This window comes from Lampetra fluviatilis, chromosome 27 (assembly GCF_964198595.1).
Source record: "Lampetra fluviatilis chromosome 27, kcLamFluv1.1, whole genome shotgun sequence".
NCBI classification, from domain to species: Eukaryota; Metazoa; Chordata; class Hyperoartia; order Petromyzontiformes; family Petromyzontidae; genus Lampetra; species Lampetra fluviatilis.
Window position 1 is genome coordinate 10519270 of NC_136301.1, and position 22131 is coordinate 10541400.

At 53.9% G+C, this 22131-nt stretch overlaps 1 protein-coding gene across 2 annotated transcripts; it reads left to right on the forward strand.

Annotated features, from left to right (window-relative positions):
• The first annotated feature begins 597 nt into the window (after positions 1–597).
• Positions 598–21847, forward strand: LOC144942389 (sodium/hydrogen exchanger 9B2-like). 2 transcript variants are annotated; one of them, XM_078869226.1, is made up of 12 exons: positions 598–955; positions 2568–2762; positions 4778–4948; positions 5705–5844; positions 6524–6651; positions 8835–9010; positions 10281–10387; positions 14318–14467; positions 14733–14844; positions 15045–15181; positions 16676–16910; positions 19705–21847. In XM_078869226.1, the coding sequence occupies exons 1-12, from the start codon at positions 847–849 to the stop codon at positions 19770–19772; spliced, it is 1728 nt and encodes a 575-aa protein (XP_078725352.1). In that variant the 5' UTR covers positions 598–846; the 3' UTR covers positions 19773–21847. The 2 variants fall into 2 exon arrangements, with proteins under 2 accessions (XP_078725352.1, XP_078725353.1); XM_078869227.1 differs by having other exon boundaries at positions 598–704.
• The last annotated feature ends 284 nt before the right edge of the window (positions 21848–22131 follow it).

Here is a 22131-nt window from a genome sequence, read left to right on the forward strand (position 1 = left end):
AATAAAACATTCTTTTTACAAAATGTATGCTTCTCCATTCTCCCATGGAGAAGCAAAATGCTCCTTCATGGAATAAATAAAAGGTGACCTTAGTCAATTTAAATATTCAAATAGTTAATAATGAAAATTTATCAAAATTTGTGTTATTCTTGGTTCTTTTGGTAAAGTCACATAGAAGGGAAATTATAAAATAACACAAATATAAAACAATAAAAAGTTCTCACGACGTTTCGACTGCAACACAAGCAATCATCATCAGGTTTAATATTTGTATTATTTTATTATTTCCCTTCTACGTTATTTTACCGAAAGAACCAAGAATATGAATCCCTGCAGTCACGAAAGCTTTAAATCAAAATTAGTGTTGTTATAACAATTCAATTTAATTAACTAGAACGTGTTGTTTATATTTATTTAAAGTTGCGAATTTTGATGTGACGTCACATTTTTCACCCCCTCCCCCCCTCTTCACATCTCGTCACAACTCGTCACAGAAACACCGACTACGTGTTCTCAATAAAGTTATTCTCTTCCTCACCCCTCCTCTTCCTTCCTGCTGTGCTGTCAATAAAGTTGTTGTCGGCTTCGCCGCGAGGACCCCACCCCGGCGTGCAGGTGGCCGCGGCGTTGCCTGCGCGCCCGGCAACGTTGAGCAGCAGCGGCAGCGTGGGTTTGTCGCATCCGCTGTGCTAATAATTACTGTGGTGATTATTTATTGACCCCCACCCCCTCGTTCATCCTACCCCGGTGGTTAATCAATGATGAATAGAGCTATGTATGGAGGTTACGTTATGTAACGCGGTGCTGGTTTCCCATTAAAAGTGCTCAAATGTTTTTGCCGATTCGATGTTAGTGCTGTTTGTTGCTCGCCGCTCGGAGTCGTCTCCGTGGCTACGCGCCGCGTGGCCTTGCCGTGGCTTCCCGTCACGACTGCACTGCTGGTCCACCCGCCACGGTTCGTCTTTCGCACACACGTGCTCTGAATAAGGGACATTCCCCGAAACGTCGAACGTTGTTGCGTCTCCCGCACTCAACGGGGGGCGAGTTGAGTGAAGGATCCGATCAGGTGGCTCGCGCACCGCACAAGCCCGATAGTTGGTGAACAGGCGGGCGGTCCTCTCTTTACACCGTCAAGTTAACATCGGTGATTGTGTTACACAACCCCCTTTACACAGTCAACATAACGTCGGTGATTGTGAGAATAAGTTTTCCTCCTTTTCTGGCAACAAAACAGCTGTGTTAAGATATTCTTGGTTCTTTCGGTAAAGAAGGGAAATAATAATTATTATAATAATACATATAAAACAATAATATTGCTTTATATTTATTATAATTATAATAATTTCCCTTCTACGTGACTTTACCGAAAGAACCAAGAATACGAATCCCTGCAGTCACGAAAGCTTTAAATCAAAATGTAGGTGTTAAGATGTCAAAACACCAAACTGAGACTTTTCACAATGAATCGATACGCAATTGACTGAAACCGAGAGAGCCTGATTCGTGACAGGAGCAGCTTGCAGGAGACATGCAGATACAAAGATCACCCGTGTAGCCTTAACAGACTGTTGGGGCAAGTGCTGTTAGCGAGTGGCAGCATCTATGGTAGGCCGGCACTGTGGCACACGAGGGGGTGGGTGGCCATGAACTTTTGCACCCACGAGGTTACAACGTAAAGCTTGCTAGGGTGAAAGGTCGTCTTTGTGTGTTCACGTGTGGTCATGTGTGGTCATGTGTGGGCCGTGGGTGGCGGTGGTGTAGCGATTCTAGCTCATGGCCAACACCGGTGACGATTATCTGAACCGGTCCTGGGGTTCCCCTAGGTCGACTCAGCCTCAAATGAGTACCTGGTGCGGTGTGTCGACATCGACACCGGGGAGACAAAGGCGACCGGGCGTGGTGCTGGCCACCCACCCCCTTCGTGCGCTGTTCAGGCCTTCATTAGGTGCCTGCTTGCTAACAGCACTTGCCCCAAAAGTCTGTTCAGGCTATACGGGGGATCTTTGTGTGTGGGGAGCTGTGGTGCGGTGGTTAGCGCACTGCACGATGAACCTGGTGAACCGAGTTCAGTTCCCGCTCACGACCAATATCAGTTGCTAATGTTTGAACTGGGCCTCCCCTAAGGGGCCGCCCATAAATGACGTCACGCACCTGGGGGGGGGGGGGGTTGAGAAATGTTTTCTCCTACAACATCAAAGTGCAGCGCCACATTAAATACGCACTACAATGACAATAGTTTAAAGCAATTTGAAGTATGTTTTATATATATTTTTTGGGGGGGACAGAGCTTTGTGACGTCATATTAGAGATGGGGGGTCTGACTTTTTGTGACGCCGTGTGATGAGGGGGGGGGGGTCAAAAATCGTCCAAAATCGCGTGACGTCATTTATGGACGGCCCCTAGGTCGACTCAGCCTAAAATTAGTACCTGTGTGTAAAATATCACCACTCGGCAGACAAAGACTGCCGGGCCATGATGCTGGCAACTCGCTCTCAACACTCTGCTAATGCCTACACGATGGGGGGGGGGGGCGGCGGTTGTCTTTGTCTTTCGTCCGTGCGCGGCAGGCGCCCGCGGGAACATGGAGACGCGCTGGGACGGCGAGAAGGGTGCCGGGGGGGCGGCGTCCCCTGGGTCTGAGGGGTCGCAGCGCCGGACGGGCGGCGGCAGCGGCGGCGGCGGCGCGACACCGTGGAAGCTGAGAGCAAGGGACGCCGTCCGGTGCCCTCCGCACGGATGCCTTGCCCGCCTCGCCACCACGGGTAAGGAGACGACGAGTCGTCGCCATGACGACAACGATGACGAGTCATCGCGACGATGATGACATTGAGTCGTCGCCATGACGACGATGATGAGTCGCTATGACGACGATGATGAGTCGTCGCCATGACGACGCTGATGAGTTGTTACGACCTAGGATGAGGAGATGATAGGTCGTCGCGACGATGACGAGTCGTCGCGACGACGATGATGGTGAGTTTTCGCGACGATTCATTATCAACGTTTAACCTACTCACGCCGGCTTGTGCCCGCCCTCATAGTTGGCCATATTTGCGGAATACACCACGCCGCCGTTGACCCTGGCCATTGACCAAGCAACCCAACATTCCTACCAGTCTTGTCATCAGTATGACTTATGTCATACTGATGACAAGACTATATTCTATCATAAAAAATGTTAAATATATATTTTTAAACAATCTTTTTTACGGGTCTAATTGTCCACGCTCAACTCACGTTGCCTGTAAATCACCACGGCCCCTTACGTTATGGCAAGCTGCGGGGCCACTTCCTGGAGCCGTTGAGTTCTGCCATTACGAGTACGGTACATTCCATTAAAGCGTGTTTAAATAATAACGTATTTTTAAATATTTTTATTTTATTTGAACTCCAGCTTTATAAGCTTCATTGGGGTTGAACTTGCATTGTTGTGGTGGTGATGGCCATTCATCTGTGGGAGTGGTAGTGTAGCGGTCCATCGCAAAGTCAAGGCTGCGTTGGCTGGGTCATGTAGCCCACATGCCCAGCCACCGCATGCCTAAACAGCTTTTGTTCGGCCGGGTCGGGGGGGCTAGACGGGCGCGGCACGGGCTGGAGAAGAGATGGAGTGATGTGGTACAGGAGAACGTGGAGCTGAGTGGACTTGCCGATGACTGGTACCAGCGGTGTCAAGATCGGCCTCTGTGGAGGAGGCTCGTGAAGGACGCTACTGGGCAGTTGGAGGCAGTCGCCCTCCAGCAACAACGGAGGGTGGAGGAGCGACGCTCACAACAACGAGCGGAGCTCGTTGTTGTGAGCGTCGCTCTTATTATTTTGTTTTGTTATTTTATTATTTTGTTTTGTTTTATTTTACTTTCATTAATTTTAATGTTTTTACCTACGTGACTTTACCGAAAAAAACCTGAGAATAGAAAACGAGCGGAGCGCCGGGTGGCTTAAGCGCAGCAAGTTGGCACAGTAGGGGGCACAGGTGGTGCATCAGCCAGTCATCTCGATCATCTCTGTCAGTCGACCCGTGGTACCTGGGTCTGCCCCGTGACCTCCTGCCAGCGGGCGTTCGACACTTTACGTGGCCTCAAGGTGCACATGGCCTGGCACAAGCGTCGTGGTGACGTCACCGCCACTTAGTGGCGAATGCGGTTGTTGTTGTAGCGGGTAGCGCGCTGTGCGATGAACCCAGCGATCTGATTTCAATTCCCGCTCACGGCCACCAACACCAGTGCTAGCGATTATTTGAGCCGGTCGTGAGCCTCCCCTAGGTCGCCTCGGCCTCAAATGAGTACCTGCTGTGTAAACATCACCACTTGGGAGACAAATGTGGCCTGGCGTGGGGTTGAGTTGAACTCGCATCGGTGAAGGTTAAGCGCATGGATCCAATAGGGGGTTGGCGTGACTTCAAGCGACGACCAGGGGCGTTGTCGAGGTCGCATGGGTAGAGGCGCTGCCCTGCGGCTGTTTGCTCGCTCCGGCCGCTGCTGGCACCAGGGGCCTCCTCCAACCCAAGAGGCGTCTGGAGCCTCGCGCGCTTCCATCGCTATGACATGGCAACGTTAGTTCACCCCCCACCCCCCCACACCCCCTACCCCCTATTTTATTCAGATTGTAGTACTGTACTGTACTCGCCGTCACGTCCCCGTGCCTCTCTTCCCGTCTCTCCCTCTGCTATCCTCTGACCCTCCGCGTCTCCCCCCACGTCCCCTCTCCCATCTCCCCTCGATCTCCCTCGATCTGTCCCTGTGTCCCCCCTCTCCGTGCGCCCCCCCCCCGCCCACCCTAGTGCTGGCCGTGCTGCTGCTGTGGGCCGTGCCGCTCTCCGTGCTGGGAGCGGACGTGCTGCCCGGGGGGAACGTCTTTGGCCTGCTGCTGCTCTTCCTCGGCTCCACGCTGGCCGGAGCCTTGCTCGCCCGCGTCCGGCTGCCCGGCGTTCCACCCATCCCTCCGCTCCTCGGTAACATCGCGAATGGGAACAGACCCCCCCCCGCCCCCCCCGGAGGAAAAAAAGCTCCCGCGAATGCCAACATCGAGGCCTGCCGAGTCGGGACGTGCGGACAATTTTACAAAGACAAAGGTCCCCCGTGTAGCCTTCAACAGACCTTTTTGGAGCAAGTGCTGTTAGCTAGCAGCGCCTATGAAGGCCGGCACGGCACAAGTCGGGGGTGGGTGGCCAGCACCGCGCCCAGCCGCCTTCGTCTCCCCAAAAGTATTTTATAAACAAAACAATTCAGGTACACAGAGGATATGAAATGGGGTTGACACCAGCACAAACATATTACGGATTACATTTCAATGGAAACTTGTCTAAACCCCATGGTTCAATAAACTCTACAACCCTGGTAAGCTCTGATACCCCATATAGCAGAAGACAAAAAACGGGAGGGGGCCAGGTATTCATAGTTGAGGTTGAGTCGACCTAGGGGAGGCCCAGGAGTGGTTCAGATAATCGTCACTGGGGTTGGTGGCCGTGCGTGGGAATCAAACTCGAGTCGCCGGGTTGGTAGCGCAACGCGCCGGCTGCAGACCGATGCGCCACCTTTCCCCACATTTCAGAGACACACGCAGACACACACGTGTGTATGTGTGTTTACACACAGAGCTGGAGTGACCTCTCGCTGCTGCTCACACGGTAGAGCCGGTGGTGGAGATTCCACATTTGCGTGTGTGTGTGAGTCGTCACCCTGGTTGAACGTGGTTGCGTGGGACCTAGGGATGCTGCTGACGGGCTTCGCACTGAAGAACGTGCCGGGCCAGCTAGTGGACGGCATCACTCAGGAGTGGTCGTCGGCGCTGAGGAGGGCGGCGCTCACCGTGATCCTGATGCGTGCCGGCCTGGGCCTCGACCCACAGGTGACCGCGGCCAGCTAGGTTCGACTCCCCGCCGGGGCCAGCACGGACTCGCGTGGCACACGCTCACGAGCGCGGGCGCACACACTCGCACGCTGGCACACGCTCATGAGCACACACACGTGACCCACTGGCACATGCTAGCGAGCACGCACATACACACACACACTGGCACATGCTCACTCGCACACATTCGCACGCTGGCACACGAGCACACAAACGCTCTCCCACTGGCACATGTTCGCGAGCACTCGCACACTGGCACACGTTCGTGAGCACACACAAAGACAAATATATCCCGTATAGCCTTTACAGACTGTTGGGGCAAGTGCTGTTAGCGAGCACTTATGAAGGCCGCCACGGCACGTGAGGGGGTGGGTGGCCAGCACCACGGCCGGCCGCCTTTGTCTCCCCAGTGGCGATGTTTGCACCAGGTACTCATTTGAGGCTGAGTCGACCTAGGGGAGACCCAGGACCGGTTCAGATAATGGTCACTGGTCTTGACTGTGAGCGGGAATCGAACTCGGGTTTCCGGGTTCATAGTGCAGCGTGCTAACCGCTACCCTACCGCTCGCACACTGCACACGCTCACGAGCACACACACACACACTCGCTAACAGCACTTGCCCCGACAGCCTATAAAAATGCCACATGGGGGAACTTCGCCTGCGTGTTGCCGCAGGCTCTGAGGAGGCTCAAGGGCGTGTGCGTGCGCCTGTCCGTGCTGCCCTGCCTGGTGGAGGCGGTCTCCGTCGGGGTGGTCGCTCACTTCCTCCTCCACCTGCCCTGGGTGTGGGGGTTCATGCTGGGGTAGGTGACCCACCGGCGAATCGGCGGCATCGCAGCTCAAGTGTAGAGAGAGTGACGAGCCACTCCAAATAATGAACCTTTATCGAAGTTGAAATGATGATCCGGAACTCGCTGATTCACTCGCCGGCGGTCAGGTGCCTCCTTTATCACTCTTCTGTTGCTACTGCTACTACTACCGTGGTTACTGTTCTCATGAGCTTCACTCATTGAGTGCTCTCCGTGGGGTTGAGGACTCGGGCGACCAGACACTGACTGTGTAATCTCATCCACCACACTTCCTTCAACCACCACCACGCTGCAGGTCACAGGAACACACTCGCCCACCCACTCATCCACCAACTTATCAACTCACCAACTCACTCATCCATTAACTTACCCACCCATTCTCCCATTCACTCACCCACTCACCCACCTATTCACCTACTCACTCATCCATTAACTTACCCACTCACCCACCCATTGACCCACTCACCCACTCACTGACCCACTCACCCACTCACTTATCCACTCACCCACCCATTCACCCACTCAATCATCCACCCACCCACTCACTCACCCACTTATTCACCACACTACAGGTGTCCCCTGCCATGGTGGTGCCCTCCATTCAATTGTGTGTGTGTATGTGTGTGTGTATATTTTCTGTCCGTCTGCTACAGCAGAGATGTAGGGAATTCCAACAAGACCTACATCTCTGCTTTATTGACCTGGTCAAGGCCTATGATACCATCAGTAGGCCTGGGCTCTGGGTTGTTCTTCGTGCTTTCGGAGTCCCTGACCCTCTGCTCACGATCATTAAGGACATTCATGATGGTGAGCGGGCTCGGGTAAAACTACGTGGCCGGGAGTCAGAGCCTTTCCCTGTACACCTTGGAGTGCGGCAGGGATGTCCTCTGGCTCCCACATTATTTAACATCTATTTTGACCGCGTAGTTCGTGAAGCCTTCAATAGCTGTACCGGGGGAATTTCCGTTTGGTGCTGATATAATAGGATGCTGATCGACGCCCGGGTGCGATCAAGGGATGGCTCCCTATTGGTCAACCACGTTATGTATGCCGATGATTTGGTAATAGCTGCTCATTCAGAAGAGGAGTTGGAGACGCTGCTGCTGAGACTGGAGCGTGCCACTAAGAGGTGGGGCCTTACCATCAGCCCCACCAAAACTAAGCACCTGCCTGGGTATTTTGTACCATCGGACACTCCATCCCCACAACTCCCAATCGGTGATGGGGCAGTTGTGGAGAGAGTGGAGAGTTTCCCATACCTGGGCAGTGTGCTTATGACCGGCTCCAGTTTATCAGCAGAGGTCTCACTCCGAATCAGTCGAGCGGCAATATCTTTTCATCGGTTGCGTAACGCTGTGTGGAAGCTACCTGGTCTGTCGCTCCGCACGAAGCTTCAGGTCTTCTCGGCCACGGTCATTCCTTCCCTTCTCTACGCTTGCGAAACGTGGACCCCCCTAATGGAGCATCTTCGCCGGTTGGAAACATTTAGGCTGGCCTGCCTACGATCCATCCTGGGTTTAACCAGGCTGGATTGTGTGAGGAGCTCACAAGTCCTTGAAAGATCTGGGCAAAGTCCCATCAGTGAGCTCCTCCGGCAGGCAAGGCTGCGTTGGCTGGGTCATGTAGCCCGCATGCCCAGCCACCGCATGCCTAAACAGCTTTTGTTCGGCCGGATCCAGGGGGCTAAACGGGCGCGGCACGGGCTAGAGAAGAGATGGAGTGATGTGGTACAGGAGGACGTGGAGCTGAGTGGACTTGCCGATTACTGGTACCAGCGGTGCCAAGATCGGCCTCTGTGGAGGAGGCTCGTGAAGGACGCTACTGGGCAGTTGGAGGCAGTCGCCCTCCAACAACAACGGAGGGCGGAGGAGCGACGCTCACAACAACGAGCGGAGCGCCGGGTGGCTAAAGCACAGCAAGTTGGTACAGTAGGGGGCACAGGTGGTGTATCAGCCAGTCATCTCGGACATCTCAGTCAGTCGACCCGTGGCACCTGGGTCTGCCCCGTGACCTCCTGTCAGCGGGCGTTCGACACTTCACGTGGCCTCAGGGTGCACATGGCCTGGCACAAGCGTCGTGGTGACGTCACCGCCACTTAGTGGCGAATGGCGGTTGTTGTTGTTGTATGTGTGTGTGTATGTGTGTATGTGTGTGTGTATGTGCCCTCCACGACACAGCTGCGTGCTGGGCGCAGTGTCCCCGGCCGTGGTGGTGCCCTCCATGCTGGCTCTGCAGGAGCGAGGGCTGGGCACGGAGCAGGGCATCCCTACGCTGCTACTCGCTGCTGGCAGCGTGGACGACGTTCTCGCCATTACGGGCTTCAACGCCTGCCTCTCCAGCGCCTTCTCCACCGGTCTGTGTGTGTCTGTGTGTCTGTGTGTCTGTATATGTGTGTGTATCTGTGAGCGGTGGCGTAGTGGTGAGCGCACTGCGCTACGAACTTGGGGACCCGCGTTCGATTTCCTCACGGCCACCAACACCAGGTGCGGTGTGTAAACATCGCCACTGGGGAGACAAAGTCGGCTGGGCGTGGTGCTCTGCTCCCACCCCCTTGTGTGCTGTGCCGGCCTTTATAGGTGCTTGCTAACAGCACTTGCCACCAACAGTCTGTTTAGGCTCTATGGGGGATTTTTGTCTTTGTAATGTGTGTCTGTGTGGCACAGTAGGGGGCAGAGGTAGTGCATCTGCCAGTCATCTTTGTCACTCAACCCATGGGACCTGGGTCTGTTCCGTGACCTCCTGCCAGCGGGCGTTCGACGCTTCGCTTGGCCTTAAAGTGCACCTAGCCTGACACAAGCGCCGTGGTGATGTCACTGCCACTTAGTGGCGAATGGCGGTTGTATGTATGTATGTTGAACTTCTTTCACACCGTACATAGCCAACCATGCTAATCGGAGGGTATTGTTGTCTGTGTGTCGTCGGGAGCGGTCATGTAGCGGTTTGGCGCTACGAACCCGGCGACCCGAGTTCGATTCCCGCTCACGGCTAACACCAGTGACGATTATCTGAACCAGTCCTGGGTCTCCCCTAGGTCGACTCGGCCTAAGTACCTGTTGCGATGTGTAACCATCGCCACTGGGGAGACAAAGGCGGCAGGGGTGGTGTTAGCCACCCACCCGTTCGTTGCCGTAGCAGCCTTCACAGGTACTCGCTAACAGCACTTTCTCCTACAGTCTGTTAAAGCTATATGGGGGATCTTTGTCTCTTTGTTCTCTTGTGTCTCTGTGGAGCAGTAGCACAGCAGTCAGCGCACTTCGCTATAAACCCGGCGACCCAAGTTCGATTCCTGCTAACGGCCACTATGAGTGACGTAACATCTGAACTGGTCCTGGTCCCTCCCCCCTACTGCTGACTCAGCCTTCAATGAGCACGCTTGGTGCGGTGCGTGAAAGAACACGAGCACTGGGGGAGAGACAAAGGCGGCCTGGACGTAGCTCCGGCCGCATCGCCCACTCGTGCGCCGCGCCGGCCTTCCATAGGCGGCGCTGCCGTTCCTCGCCAACTGCACTTGCCCCTCGCAACTCGAGTGGGCTACCCGGGGAACCTTTGTATGCACGTATGCTGAACTTCTTTTGCACCGTACGTAGCCAACCGCGCTAACCGGAGGTGCCGCGTCGCCGCAGGCTCGCTGCTCTTCACGGTGCTGCGCGGGCCGCTGGAAATCGTGATGGGGGTCTTCTCGGGTCTGGCTCTGGGCCTCGTCCTCCGGTTCTTCCCGAGCCCCGACCAGGCGAGTGAACTTCCATCGCCCAGGCCGGCAAGGCCAGCCGCAGCAACCCCCCCCCCCCCCTTATTTTTAAGTATTTTATTTTAACAAAACGCGAGCACGGTACAGGTGTGCCGCACAGTTCACGTAACCAGACGTCACAGCAGCGGCGCGACGACTGATTTCAACGGGGAGGCTTTGCGAGATTCACGACTGTGAGCCGCACTCCCTTCTCCCCATTCACTTTTACTGAAATAGCTACAGATGGTTTTTAACAAGTGGGCAATAATACATAGGCTATAACTATTTTATTAAAGTCGCACCGTGTATTGGTTTTAGAGGACGACAGCTTCACAGTGACAGTATTAATAGAAATATTGAAAGGTTACAATTCTCACAATTAAGTTATCGTGCGTCTTGCTTCTCATGCCGACCCATTGGCGTAGGGTTTCTTCAAAGCAGGTGGATCGCGCAACTTTCTGCTCTGTTCATACGATAGCAAACCTGTCAACCCCTTATCAGTGCCCTACCTTATTACAGACCAATTCACACACCTCTCAACCCCTGATCAGTGCCCTACCTTGTTACAGACCAATTCAGACCTTATTGGTCACCCCGTGCCCCTTATAAATCTCAACGTTCGTCCTACAAAATCCCATCGCAAGGGAGAAACACGAACAAATAGACAATAAAAATGTGTCCACATTGAAACGGCTGTACGCCGTATGGACCTGAAAACTCAATTTCCCTTCACACGAATACGTGCTAAACCGTGTGGGTTTACAGGTATGCGATAGTCGGATACATTAATCGGGCTTGGTCCGTGGTAGACCGCAGGTAGTTTTTTTATTAATAATTTTTTTTAAATTTTCTTACATTTTTTTACTTGCTTATCTGTTGATTCAGCCCCCCCTGTGGCCGACTGGGCCCCTATGCGTCGCATGACGATGCAAACCCCATAGTTGAGCCCCTGTGTCACAGCACCAGGAGGACAGTCCCGACGCTACTGAAGCATCTAAAAGATGGGGTGGGGGGTGGGGGTCGGTGGGGGGGGGGGCTTAGTGGTGGGGGGGGGGGATTAGTGGTGGGGGGGGGGGATTAGTGGTGGGGGGGGGGGGAAGGCGCTCGCTGCCTCAACCAACCACGTTGGGACGTCGCTTCGGGTGGGGAGAGGATGGAACTTTAAATGGGGAGGGGATAATTGGGGAAGTCTGTTTTTCAGTGTATTTCAACAAGAGCCTGATAACAGAGCAATAGACCCCGTGCCGTTGCGAGGAGGGGCACAGACTCTGCGGGTAAAAACAAAAATCCCAAATCTGTGCTCCTGTAAAAATAACAGAAAGGGAGGAGGAGGAAAGTTGGGCTCACTCACTAAACAACATTTTTTTTATTTTACAAGGGAAGGCCCACTGAGCTGTGTACTTTTTTTCCAGAAGCTACCTGGCTATCACAAACGATAGCTCAACGCATTAGCAGCAGCCAAATACTCGTAAACGCGTGACGTCGGAGGGGAAAAACCGGAGGGCCCGGAGAAAAAATTCACGAGACCACCACGGGGCGATAGAGATAGACACGCAAACTCCAAATATACAACAGGCAGTGTCAGGGTCTGGATCGAACCCACGACCTCCTGTACACTTGGCGAGGTAGTTAGCCACCGTGGCGCCCTGTCTGCGGACGCGAACATGTACTTTTATATAGCGGAGGGGTGATTATGGAGGAAGAACTTAAGTAAGGAGGGGGGTGTGCAGTGGTCCCTCGGTTAACAGTGACACCGGTTAACGTTTTTTGCGGTTAATGTTTCGCCTCCCATAGGATCCCACGGTTTCGACTGACGTTAACATTTTGATTAATGGTAACGTGTTCACCTTATGAATGTGTGCCACCAATTTCTTCCAATCCGAGCGCCTGTGAGTGGGGCTGAGCATATGCCTCAGCCAATCGGCGACGCTCATTTATGAGCGTTTAGACCTCGACTGCTTTTTTTACATGTAATTATTTCTATATTCGACGAATGGATTCAAAGACGTTAACCGAGGGACTACTGTATAGGGAACGGGGAGAAAGATGGGAGTCAGGAGGGGGAGGGAAGAAGGAAGAGGGGGAAGGGATTAGGGATTAAAAGATTTTCATTTTTTTGGGAAATCACAAAGATTTAGGGAAAGCGGCGATTTCGCGACTGCGCGTCCTGGTTTCTCCTGTCGGGCGCGAGTCTCTACCGAAGTGCGTGAGGGCACGCCAGAGGCTCGGTTCGTGTCGTCTTCATGTCTGCAAGGCTTACGTGACCCGCTTCCCGCTGCGTCACACCCGGACGGACGGAGCTAATGTATGTATTCACAGTTATTTTGGGTTAGACCGCGTAAATATAAATGCGTCGTTAACCTACCACCACTCGACACGGCCAATTAGTAAGGTTTGTCGTGTAAACAAAACATGCCAATTCGTTACTAGTGTAGCGACGTAAATGGAGTCACTGTGGCGTTTAGTGCCACCTACGGTCTCAAGAGTGGAACTGCGTGTCTCGATCCTCGCTCTGGCACCAGAGTGGGTATGGCATGCAAGCGAGCCCTAGCGGGCGCATGGCTCTGGTGACGGTCAGAGAGAGGGCAGTCTGGGTGAACCCGAGAGAGGGCACGTGACCAGGAGAGGGTAGCGAGGGGGGGGGGGCAAAAGGGTGGCGAGAGGGACACGTGACATGAGGCCCAGAACCTTCTGGTAGGATCTAGAAGGGGGCGTGGCCGAGGGCGGAGTCAGGCCACGCTCAGAGGCATAAAAGGGAGGTCCCGAGAGCCGATCCGGGCTGTCTGTTGGAATGGAACCCGTGGGTGCTGCGTCTCTTCGATCCTCGGTCTTCGGTCTTTACGCTTGACATCGTGGGTCAGGCAGTGTGTTAGTTACCCCGTTGTGGTCTAGTTAACCAAGTGTACGTTCATGCAGTTACCCTGTTGGGGTGTTGTAATAATCGTGTTGCCCCCAAGTTCTAGTGTCGGAGAGAAACCCACAACATTGACAATTCGAGTTTGACGTTTCGCTGGTGATTACAACCAGCTTCATTGGGCGTACGGTGCCGAAATCCTTTCGCACCGTACGTAGCCAACCGTGCGTATTTACCTTTTTGCTCAGTGTGCCCAGTTTTCTCCAGGGTGAGTCTCTTGATCAATCAATCGATCTTTATTTCACGCATGCCAATATCGCCCTAAATAAAGTAGGCGTCAGGTCACCGTTCCAATTGAACGGGAACGGCACAGGGGGGGGCACGGAGCAAACCCGCCACACGTCACGACCTCAGCAGCTAACACTGACTGAGCACAGTAAATTTGAACCGTGCGCAACAAATACGTAGCATAAGAAAAGTAAGTACGGCTTTGCACGAGGGTGTCGGTTCGTATCGTGTCGTCCCTCCTGCGAGTTACCGTGGTATCCCACGTTACGGACGGAGTGAACTCGTTGGAGAACGTTAAAAAAAAAACAGAGCGGCCCAATCCGCCTGTAAAACGACATTTCTCCCCATGAATGTAATACAGGCGTGGTCTCGCTTCACGAGCGACGTAAGTTCCTTGATAATTGCTAGGCAAGCGAAAAAGTCTTTGAACAATCATCGTTTTCCCATTGACTCCCATGTTGACAATGTTCCACTCTTGAACAACTTTTTTAAAGTCATAAAACAACAAATATAACACTTAACGCACACACACACACACGAAGAATCATAGTGCTTGCAGGTGCCTGTTCTCAGCGTCTGCAATTAATTAGCGCCACCCCTCCTTCCCACCCCCCCACCCCGAACCTCCCACCCACTGCCCCCCTCCACCCACCGCTACCCCCCTACCCACCCGCCCCACCCCATCCGTCATCCGAACGCAATGGGAAGAAAAACGTCATTGTATACGTTTGTCATCGTAACGGGAAAGGGTTAATATCTGCCTGTCGACGCGTGCGTGCGATTTTTGACAGGCGCACGTGGTGGCGTGGAGGACGACCCTGCTGCTGGCCACGGGGGTCCTGGCCATATTTGGTAGCGAGGCCCTGGGCTTCCCTGGGGCCGGCGGCCTCTGCTGCCTCATGGTGCCCTTCGTGGCCGCTCGGGGATGGGGAGACACCAACGTGAGTGCGTGTGTCATGTGCGTGCCGCATGTGTGTCGTTTGTGAGCGTGTCGTGTGTGTCACGTGTGCGTGTCGTCTATGTGAGCACGTATCGTGCGTGTGTATGTGTCGTGTGGTTAGCGAGTGGGTGAGTGGGTGGATGACAGGGTAGATGTGTGAGTGAAGGCCGTGTGTATCGTGTGTAACGTGTGTGTATCGTGTGCACCGTGTGTGTATCGTGCGCACCGTGTGTGTATCGTGCGCACCGTGTGTGTACCGTGTGCAGGAGGCTGTGGCGGAGGCGGTGAAGGCCGTGTGGATCGGAGTGTTCCAGCCTCTGCTCTTCTCCCTGATCGGCGCCGAGGTCTCCCTCTCCGTGCTGGAGCCCCACACCACAGGTGGTGACGCAGTTCGCGAGCTCCAGAGGTCACCATGGCCAGCGCCACCTCACCCCACCACTACTGTGGGCAGCGCCCGCACCGCTCCCTCCTGAGGGGCGTCTCTCGGGGCCCGGGGAGGCGCTTCTGGGTGATGATGGTGCTGATGCTGATGATCTGCTGCTGTGTGCGGTGATGACGGTGCTGGTGGCGGTGAGCAGGGCTATGTGTGGGGGTGCTGCTGGTGGGGCTGCTCATGCGCCTCCTCGTCACGTTTGGGGCCGTCGGCTGCGCCGGCCTCAACGTCCGGGAGAAGCTCTTCGTGTCGCTCGCGTGGCTGCCCAAGGCCACCGTGCAGGCGAGACCTACGCACGCGCACATACACGCACACACATATGCTCACATACATATACACAAACAAAGACAAAGATCCCCCGTATAGCCTTAACAGAATGTAGGGGCAAGTGCTGTTAGCGAGCACCTATGAAGGCTGGAACGGTACACGAGGGGGTGGGTGGCCAGCACCACGCCCGACCGCCTTTGTCTCCCCAATGGTGAAGTTTACACACCGCACCAGGTACTCATTTGAGGCTGAGTCGACCTAGGGGAGGCCCAGGACCGGTTCAGATAATCATCACCGGTGTTGGTGGTTGTGGGCGGGAATCCAACCCGGGTAGCCGGGTTCGTAGCGCAGCGCGCTAACCACTACACGCACATATATAATAATATAATAATATACACACACACACACGTTTACGGACGCACACGCATGCAGGTCCCAATACAGTGTGAGTGCGGTGGAGCAGTGTTGTAGGTGGCAGTGTTCATGTGGTGGTGTAGGTGTGTTAGTGCGGTGGTGTAGGTGGCAGTGTGGTGGTGTAGGTGCGAGTTATGACAGTTGTTTTATCACAGAGGTGTACGAGCGTTATCACAGGAGTTAGCTTCCTCTATATAGCCGTGTCCCACCAGCCTCATTAGTGCTCTGTGCCTCTCCCACCGTGCACATCGTGCCCACTGGCAGAGCAAGTGGGGGGGGGGGGGTGGGATGGCACGTGCTCCCCAATGATCCGATCGAAATCCCTAATTTGGATCGGATCATTGGGGTTTATTAATAATAAATGGGCATTTTGCGACCCCCACTGCCACTGTGTAGCATATTATTACGTGCCAGGGACTCTATGAGATGATAGAACAATAGTCTGAGTCCATAATTGGCAATAAGTAATGGCAAAGCAGTTATAAGTGACTCACAGAATTGTGCGCAGTTGCCTATACAGTACACGACTTCCCTGAAGGAAAACACCTTCAGTGAGCGTGATACCGATCACACAACGCAGTTCGAATTCGACCCTCGCCATCACCGCAAGTCCTTACTTACTAACAACTCCTCTATCATTTTTCATTCCTGGAGGGGTCGCCCCCCCCCACCTGAAAATCCTGGCTCCGCCATTGACCGTGCCCACCATACCCACCATACTCACCCAGTCCACCGTGGAAGGGTTGCCCCCCCCACTTGAAAATCCTGGCTCTGCCATTGACCGTGCCCACCGTGCCCACCATACTCACCCAGTCCACCGTGGAAGGGTTGCCCCCCCCACCTGAAAATCCTGGCTCTGGCATTGACCGTACCCACCATACCCACCAAACCCACCGTACCCACCATACCCACCAAACCCACCGTACCCACCATACCTACCAAACCCACTGTACCCACCATACCCACCATACTCACCATACTCACCCAGTCCACCATACCCACCAAACTCACCATTCCCACCAAACTCACCGTGCCCACCGTACCCACCATACTCACCCAGTCCACCGTACCCACCACGCCCACCGGCCCCGCCAGGCTGCGATAGGCTCGGTGGCGCTGGACGTGGCGCGTCTCCGCGGCGACGCCGGGGCGCAGGCGTGGGGGCTGCAGATCCTGACGGCCGCCTTCCTCTCCATCCTGCTGACGGCGCCGCTCGGCTCGCTGCTCATCGGCCTCACCGGGCCACGTCTCCTCCAGCTGCCGGCGCCGGCCATCCCTGCTCCACCACCACCTCCTCCTCATGCGGCCGATGCCGGCACGGAGGCGGACGGTAAGCGTCGCCGCGGTCACGCGCTCCGGACGGACGTATGCCACGGTGGCGAAATGTTATCTCCCTCGCCTGGTATGCAGGAGGTTCGGGGTGCTAATGTTGAAATAATGATAATTATTAGTGTTAAGAATTTGCTAATTTACCCAGGACAGTTTGGCCGTGTCTCGCGACTCGTTTCCAGGAGGGTCGTGCCAAGTTTTCGTAGCTGGGGCAATGATCGCTGCTGCTGCTGCCGCTACGCGATTACAATTGAGTGCGGTGGCACGTTGGCGAGATGTTAACTACCTCGCCTGGTCTACAGGAGGTCGAGGGTTCGATTACGACCCTGACGCTTGTATATTTGGAGTTTGCATGTTCTCCCGCCCCATGGTCACGTGGATTTTTCTCTGGATTCTCCAGTTTTTCCCTCCACATTCAGAATCGATGTCACGCGTTTCGAGTATTTCGCTGCATACATTTCCACGTAAGCCACTTTGTTAGGCTATCAATTGTGTCCAGGTTGCTTCTGAAAAAACGCTACATAGCTCAGTGGGGCCTTTCCTGGTAAAATAATTTCATTTTTAGACACATAGAGACTCGTAGAGATGCATGGTATGTATGCACGTTGAACTTATTTCGCACCGTAAGTAGCCAACCGCGCTAATCGGAGGTACTATGCGGTCTCTATGGGTCTAGACCAGGGGTCTGCAACCTTTAAGACATAAAGAGCCACTTGGACCCGTTTCCGAAGGAAAAAATAAACTGGGAGCCGCAAAACCATTGCAACTATTAAAACAAATATAACACTGCATATATTGTTTCTTACCTTATTGCTATATACAGGATCGTGCAGTCAGCTGTCAATCTGAATAAAAAAAGGACTTTTTCACTTAACAATGTAAAATATATTTTTGCAAATTAATAGCTAAATTACCTGGTTAATGGGATTTTTGCTCCTGAACCTGAGTGCACAGTGTCTGCACATCAGGGCTGTAAGACGTCACCTTCATTTTCACACAGGCTTGCAAGCTGTCATCTGTGAGGCGTGATCGATGTTTGTTTTTAATATAGTTCATGTTGGAGAAGACCTGCTCACATACATATGTGGAGCCGAAGATCGACAGGACTCCAAATGCATACTTTTTCATGTTTATATAAGTGTTGGGGATGGCATTCCATGTTTCGAATACAAGTTTGTCCTGTTTGGGAAGGTTTTCAATATCACTCCATTTATGATTCTGAGCCAGAATGGCCTTCTGACGGGCAACATCCTCAAGAGTAGCGGTCAAGCATTTGAACTTGGACACCCATATATCTTTGTCGGCTATATCGGCCAGTTCCATCTCAAGATCAGGTTGACTTACACCTGCAAATGCAGTCATATTCAATAGGGATGGATCGATCGCCAGGGGAGTGACAGGGAAGGATAATGTCGTTTTTTCCTCTCTGAACTCACAGAATCGTTTCCCAAACGAACTTTGCATTGTGGTGATTGCAGACTTGAAATATTCCAAATTTATCGTATCATGACTTTGTTTGAACTCTCTCAAAGAGGGAAAGTGAGACAGTGTACCTCTCTGTAAATCTTTGACAAACACTGTCAACTTGCGCTCAAATGCCAAAACCTCCTCCAGCATGTGCAGGGCTGTGCCTCCTTTCCCCTGAAGGGTTGTATTTAGCGTGTTTAGATGTGCTGTCATGTCTACCATAAAATGTAATTTTTCCAGCCACTCTGGCTGTTCCAGCTCAGCAAAGGTGAGCTCTTTGCTGCCCAGGAAGGTTTTTACTTCTTCCAAACATGTGACAAAGCAACGGCAACGTTATTGCCTGTCACCGGGCGGGCAGTGTGGAGCGGAGCGGCGACCTGTCAGCAGCGGCAACGCCAGAGCAGGTGTCACAGTGCGCCTCCTCCCCTCGCTAGCATCCGCCCCGGAGCCGCGGTCAAGGTTCAAAAGAGCCGCATGCGGCTCCGGAGCCGCAGGTTGCCGACCCCTGGTCTAGACCCATAGAGACCGCATAGTAAAGCCACTGTTGTCTGCACTCCTTCAACGGAGGAGGAACGGCAAAACGACACGAAATCTGTCTACGATGAAGCCCTTTCGTCGTGGCCGGCAGCAGAACTTCGACATTGGGCATCAAGCTCCTGATCTCTTTGCTGGTTCCTCCATGCGGATGGACAGGGCAGAGGCGAGACAACTAAAAACGATGTTTTATTTTACCAGCTAAGGCCCACTGAGCTGTGTAGCTCTTTATCAGAAGCGACCTGCCCACAAATGATAGCCCAACGAAGTGGCTTATCACGTGTGAATGTATGGCAGCAGCCAAATACTCTGAGCGCACGTTGATTCAAAATGTGGAGGGAAAAACCGGAGGACCCGTAGACAAATCCACACAACCATGGGGCGAACACACAAATTCCAAATATAAAAGGGTCAGGGTCGGGATCGAAGCCACGACCTCCTGTTTACCAGGCGAGGTAGTCAACATCTCCTAGCCATTGTGGCTCCCCTTGGCCGGTACGGCCCAAGCACGGCCACTCGCCGTCTCTGAGCAGAGGCAGACTGTCAGAGTGACACTGTGCTTGTTGTCTCCCTGCCACTACCTCAACCCCCTCCCCACACACGCACGCACACACACGCACGCACGCACACACACACACGTACACACACGCACGCACACACACACACGCACACACACGCACACACACGCACGTACACACACGCACGTACACACACGCACGTACACACATGCACGTACACACACGCACACACACGCACGTACACACACACACGTACACACACGCACGCATACGCAGGTCAGACTCGCAGTCCAGACAAAGCGGAGATGGAGTCCACGATTGAGGAGCAGCAGACACTAATGTAACCTGGCCACCTGCTGGGGGTTGACTCACTAACATCAGAACACCCCCAGTGGCAGGCGTCCCTGCGTATCAGTCTGCCGGTAGAGGCGGGATACTTGCTTGCTGTGTGTAATAGCAAGTGGGGAATTTAAGGGGTGATTTTAGTTGTAAAAAAAATGCAGACGGTGGCGTGCAACGGCCTGCGGCTCGACGTCAGTCGCGACGAGCTCGAAGACTTTCATCTTGACCCTGCGTGACCACGATGACGATGGCGAACGACGCGAAGGAGTATGAGCGGCGGGGTTATAGCTGCGCGCCAGTTTGCTTCGCCTGCGTTTGACGTTCATTACGCAGAGCAACTAAAGAGATGAGCAACTACGTTTGCACTTGGGTCGCAAGGTGCACCTAGCCTCGCGCAAGCGATATGTTGAAGTCGTCGCCTTGTACCCGAAGACGCCACGCGTAAGCAGACGAGCCGAGACCGCGTCTTGTGCCGTCACCGTTTGGCTCCGGCTCGGCTCGGCAAACAGGTCCCAGTGGAAAAGGGAAAAAAAAACCCTCACCCAAACTGCTGGAAACGTGCGGGCACCGTGCTGGCACCGTGCCGGCAATGCCCTGGCTCGGCATGGATGTTTCCTTTGTAAAAATGGGGAATGGGTATGGCGGACGGCCACTGCTGCTGCTGATGTTGTCGCGTGTGTAAGCCATGAGTGTGCGCATGCGAGTATTGTGTTTGATGCGTGTTTGACACATGTTCGCGTGTGTGTAAGCCATGAGTGTGCGCGTGCGAGTGTCGTGTTTGATGCGTGTTCGCGTGTGTCAAGCTACTAGTGTGCGCGTACGATCGTCATTCCTGCGCGACGATCGACCATTTCTTGAATCTCTCGTTACACTGGAACCGGGGTGGGGGAGGGGGCGGTTATTTTTTGTGTGTTTACGTTCAGCTCCCCAAGACTGGGGAGACGCCAGAACGGTGAACTCTGAACCAGCCTGCTGGGCCCTCGCGGGACTTCATGCGGGATGGAGCTCGTAGACCCGTCAGCAGCTCGTTGCTCTCGCGGTGATTGTCCGGTCCCAACGAGCGATCTGTCGCTGCTCCCGAGCGAGCATCGAGGCATCGGTGCTCATCTCCTCTCTGCAGCCCCTTGCAGAGCCCGTGGTGGGAATTCCACATTCACGTGGCCCCAGGGGGATGGTCTATCCGCAGGACAACCGCTGTTTTATCGACCCTGGAGGGATGATGATGGGCCGAATCTATCCTCGCACACATTTCGCACAAAGTGCTTGCCACTAATCAACAGCAATACCTCGCTGGTCATCTTGTCAAGGACCATGAACCATCAATTCGCGAACTCCGCTCGTCCTCGCAGCAGCGGCTTTTGGCTGGCCATCAAACAAAGGCGGCGGTCGCCGCATCGCGTGGCACTTTTAGATGTGCTTCTGCGGCCATCTGGATCGCTCTTATATCGGAAGCCACTGGAGCTGTGCACTTTTAAATCGGCTACATTGACAAACTCACGTCCTTCGAACTGCTTTTAGTTTTTTTTAGCTGTCCTTCCCCCACACCTCCGATGTAGCGCGGTTGGCTACGTACGGTGCGAAAGAAGATCAACGTACATGCCATCATCACCACCCAGAGCTGTGGCAATGTCGGCCTTGCTCAAGGGATGATAACACGGCACAGGTCAAGTGTCAAGTTGATTGTGTGACCAGGCGAGGACTCTTACCCCTTTCCCGTCCCGATGACGTTCGTTTACATCATCAAAAGGAAACTGGTAGGAAAACTTAAATTAAGGTAACTTTTCCGGTACCGAGGCTCCCACAAGGCCATGCGACAGTGCGAGTGGCACAGTTTGGCGCCAGCCATCGTAGAGTGCGGTCGTGTCGCTGCGGTTCCTCTGCGGTGAGTAACAATGTCTTTAGAAACAACGGCCGCTGCTAGGCCTCTCCAAATAAAATTACTGCCCGAGCTGCTAGCACGTTCCGGAGTTCAGCGGTGAACGGGGACACCCACAGCCTGCAATTTATAGACGTCTCGGAACGGGAAAGGTTTAAGGGGCCGACCATAAATGACGTCACGCACCTGGGGGGTGGTCAGACATTTGTGACGACGGGGGGGGGGGGGTTGAGAAATTGCCGTCACATCGACATGGGCAGAGCTTTGTGACGTCATATTTGAGGGGGGGGTCTGACTTTGTGACACCGTGTGACAAAGGGGGGGGTGGTCAAAAATCGTCCAAAATCTCGTGACGTCATTTATGGACGGCCCCAGAGAGACCAGGGTAGGAGTCTCGTTCGCAACAGTCACCTGGGGGGGGTGACGGGTTGGGGGGGGGGTTACCACAATCATGGAAGCTAAAACATGCAATTAAGTAGAGCGAT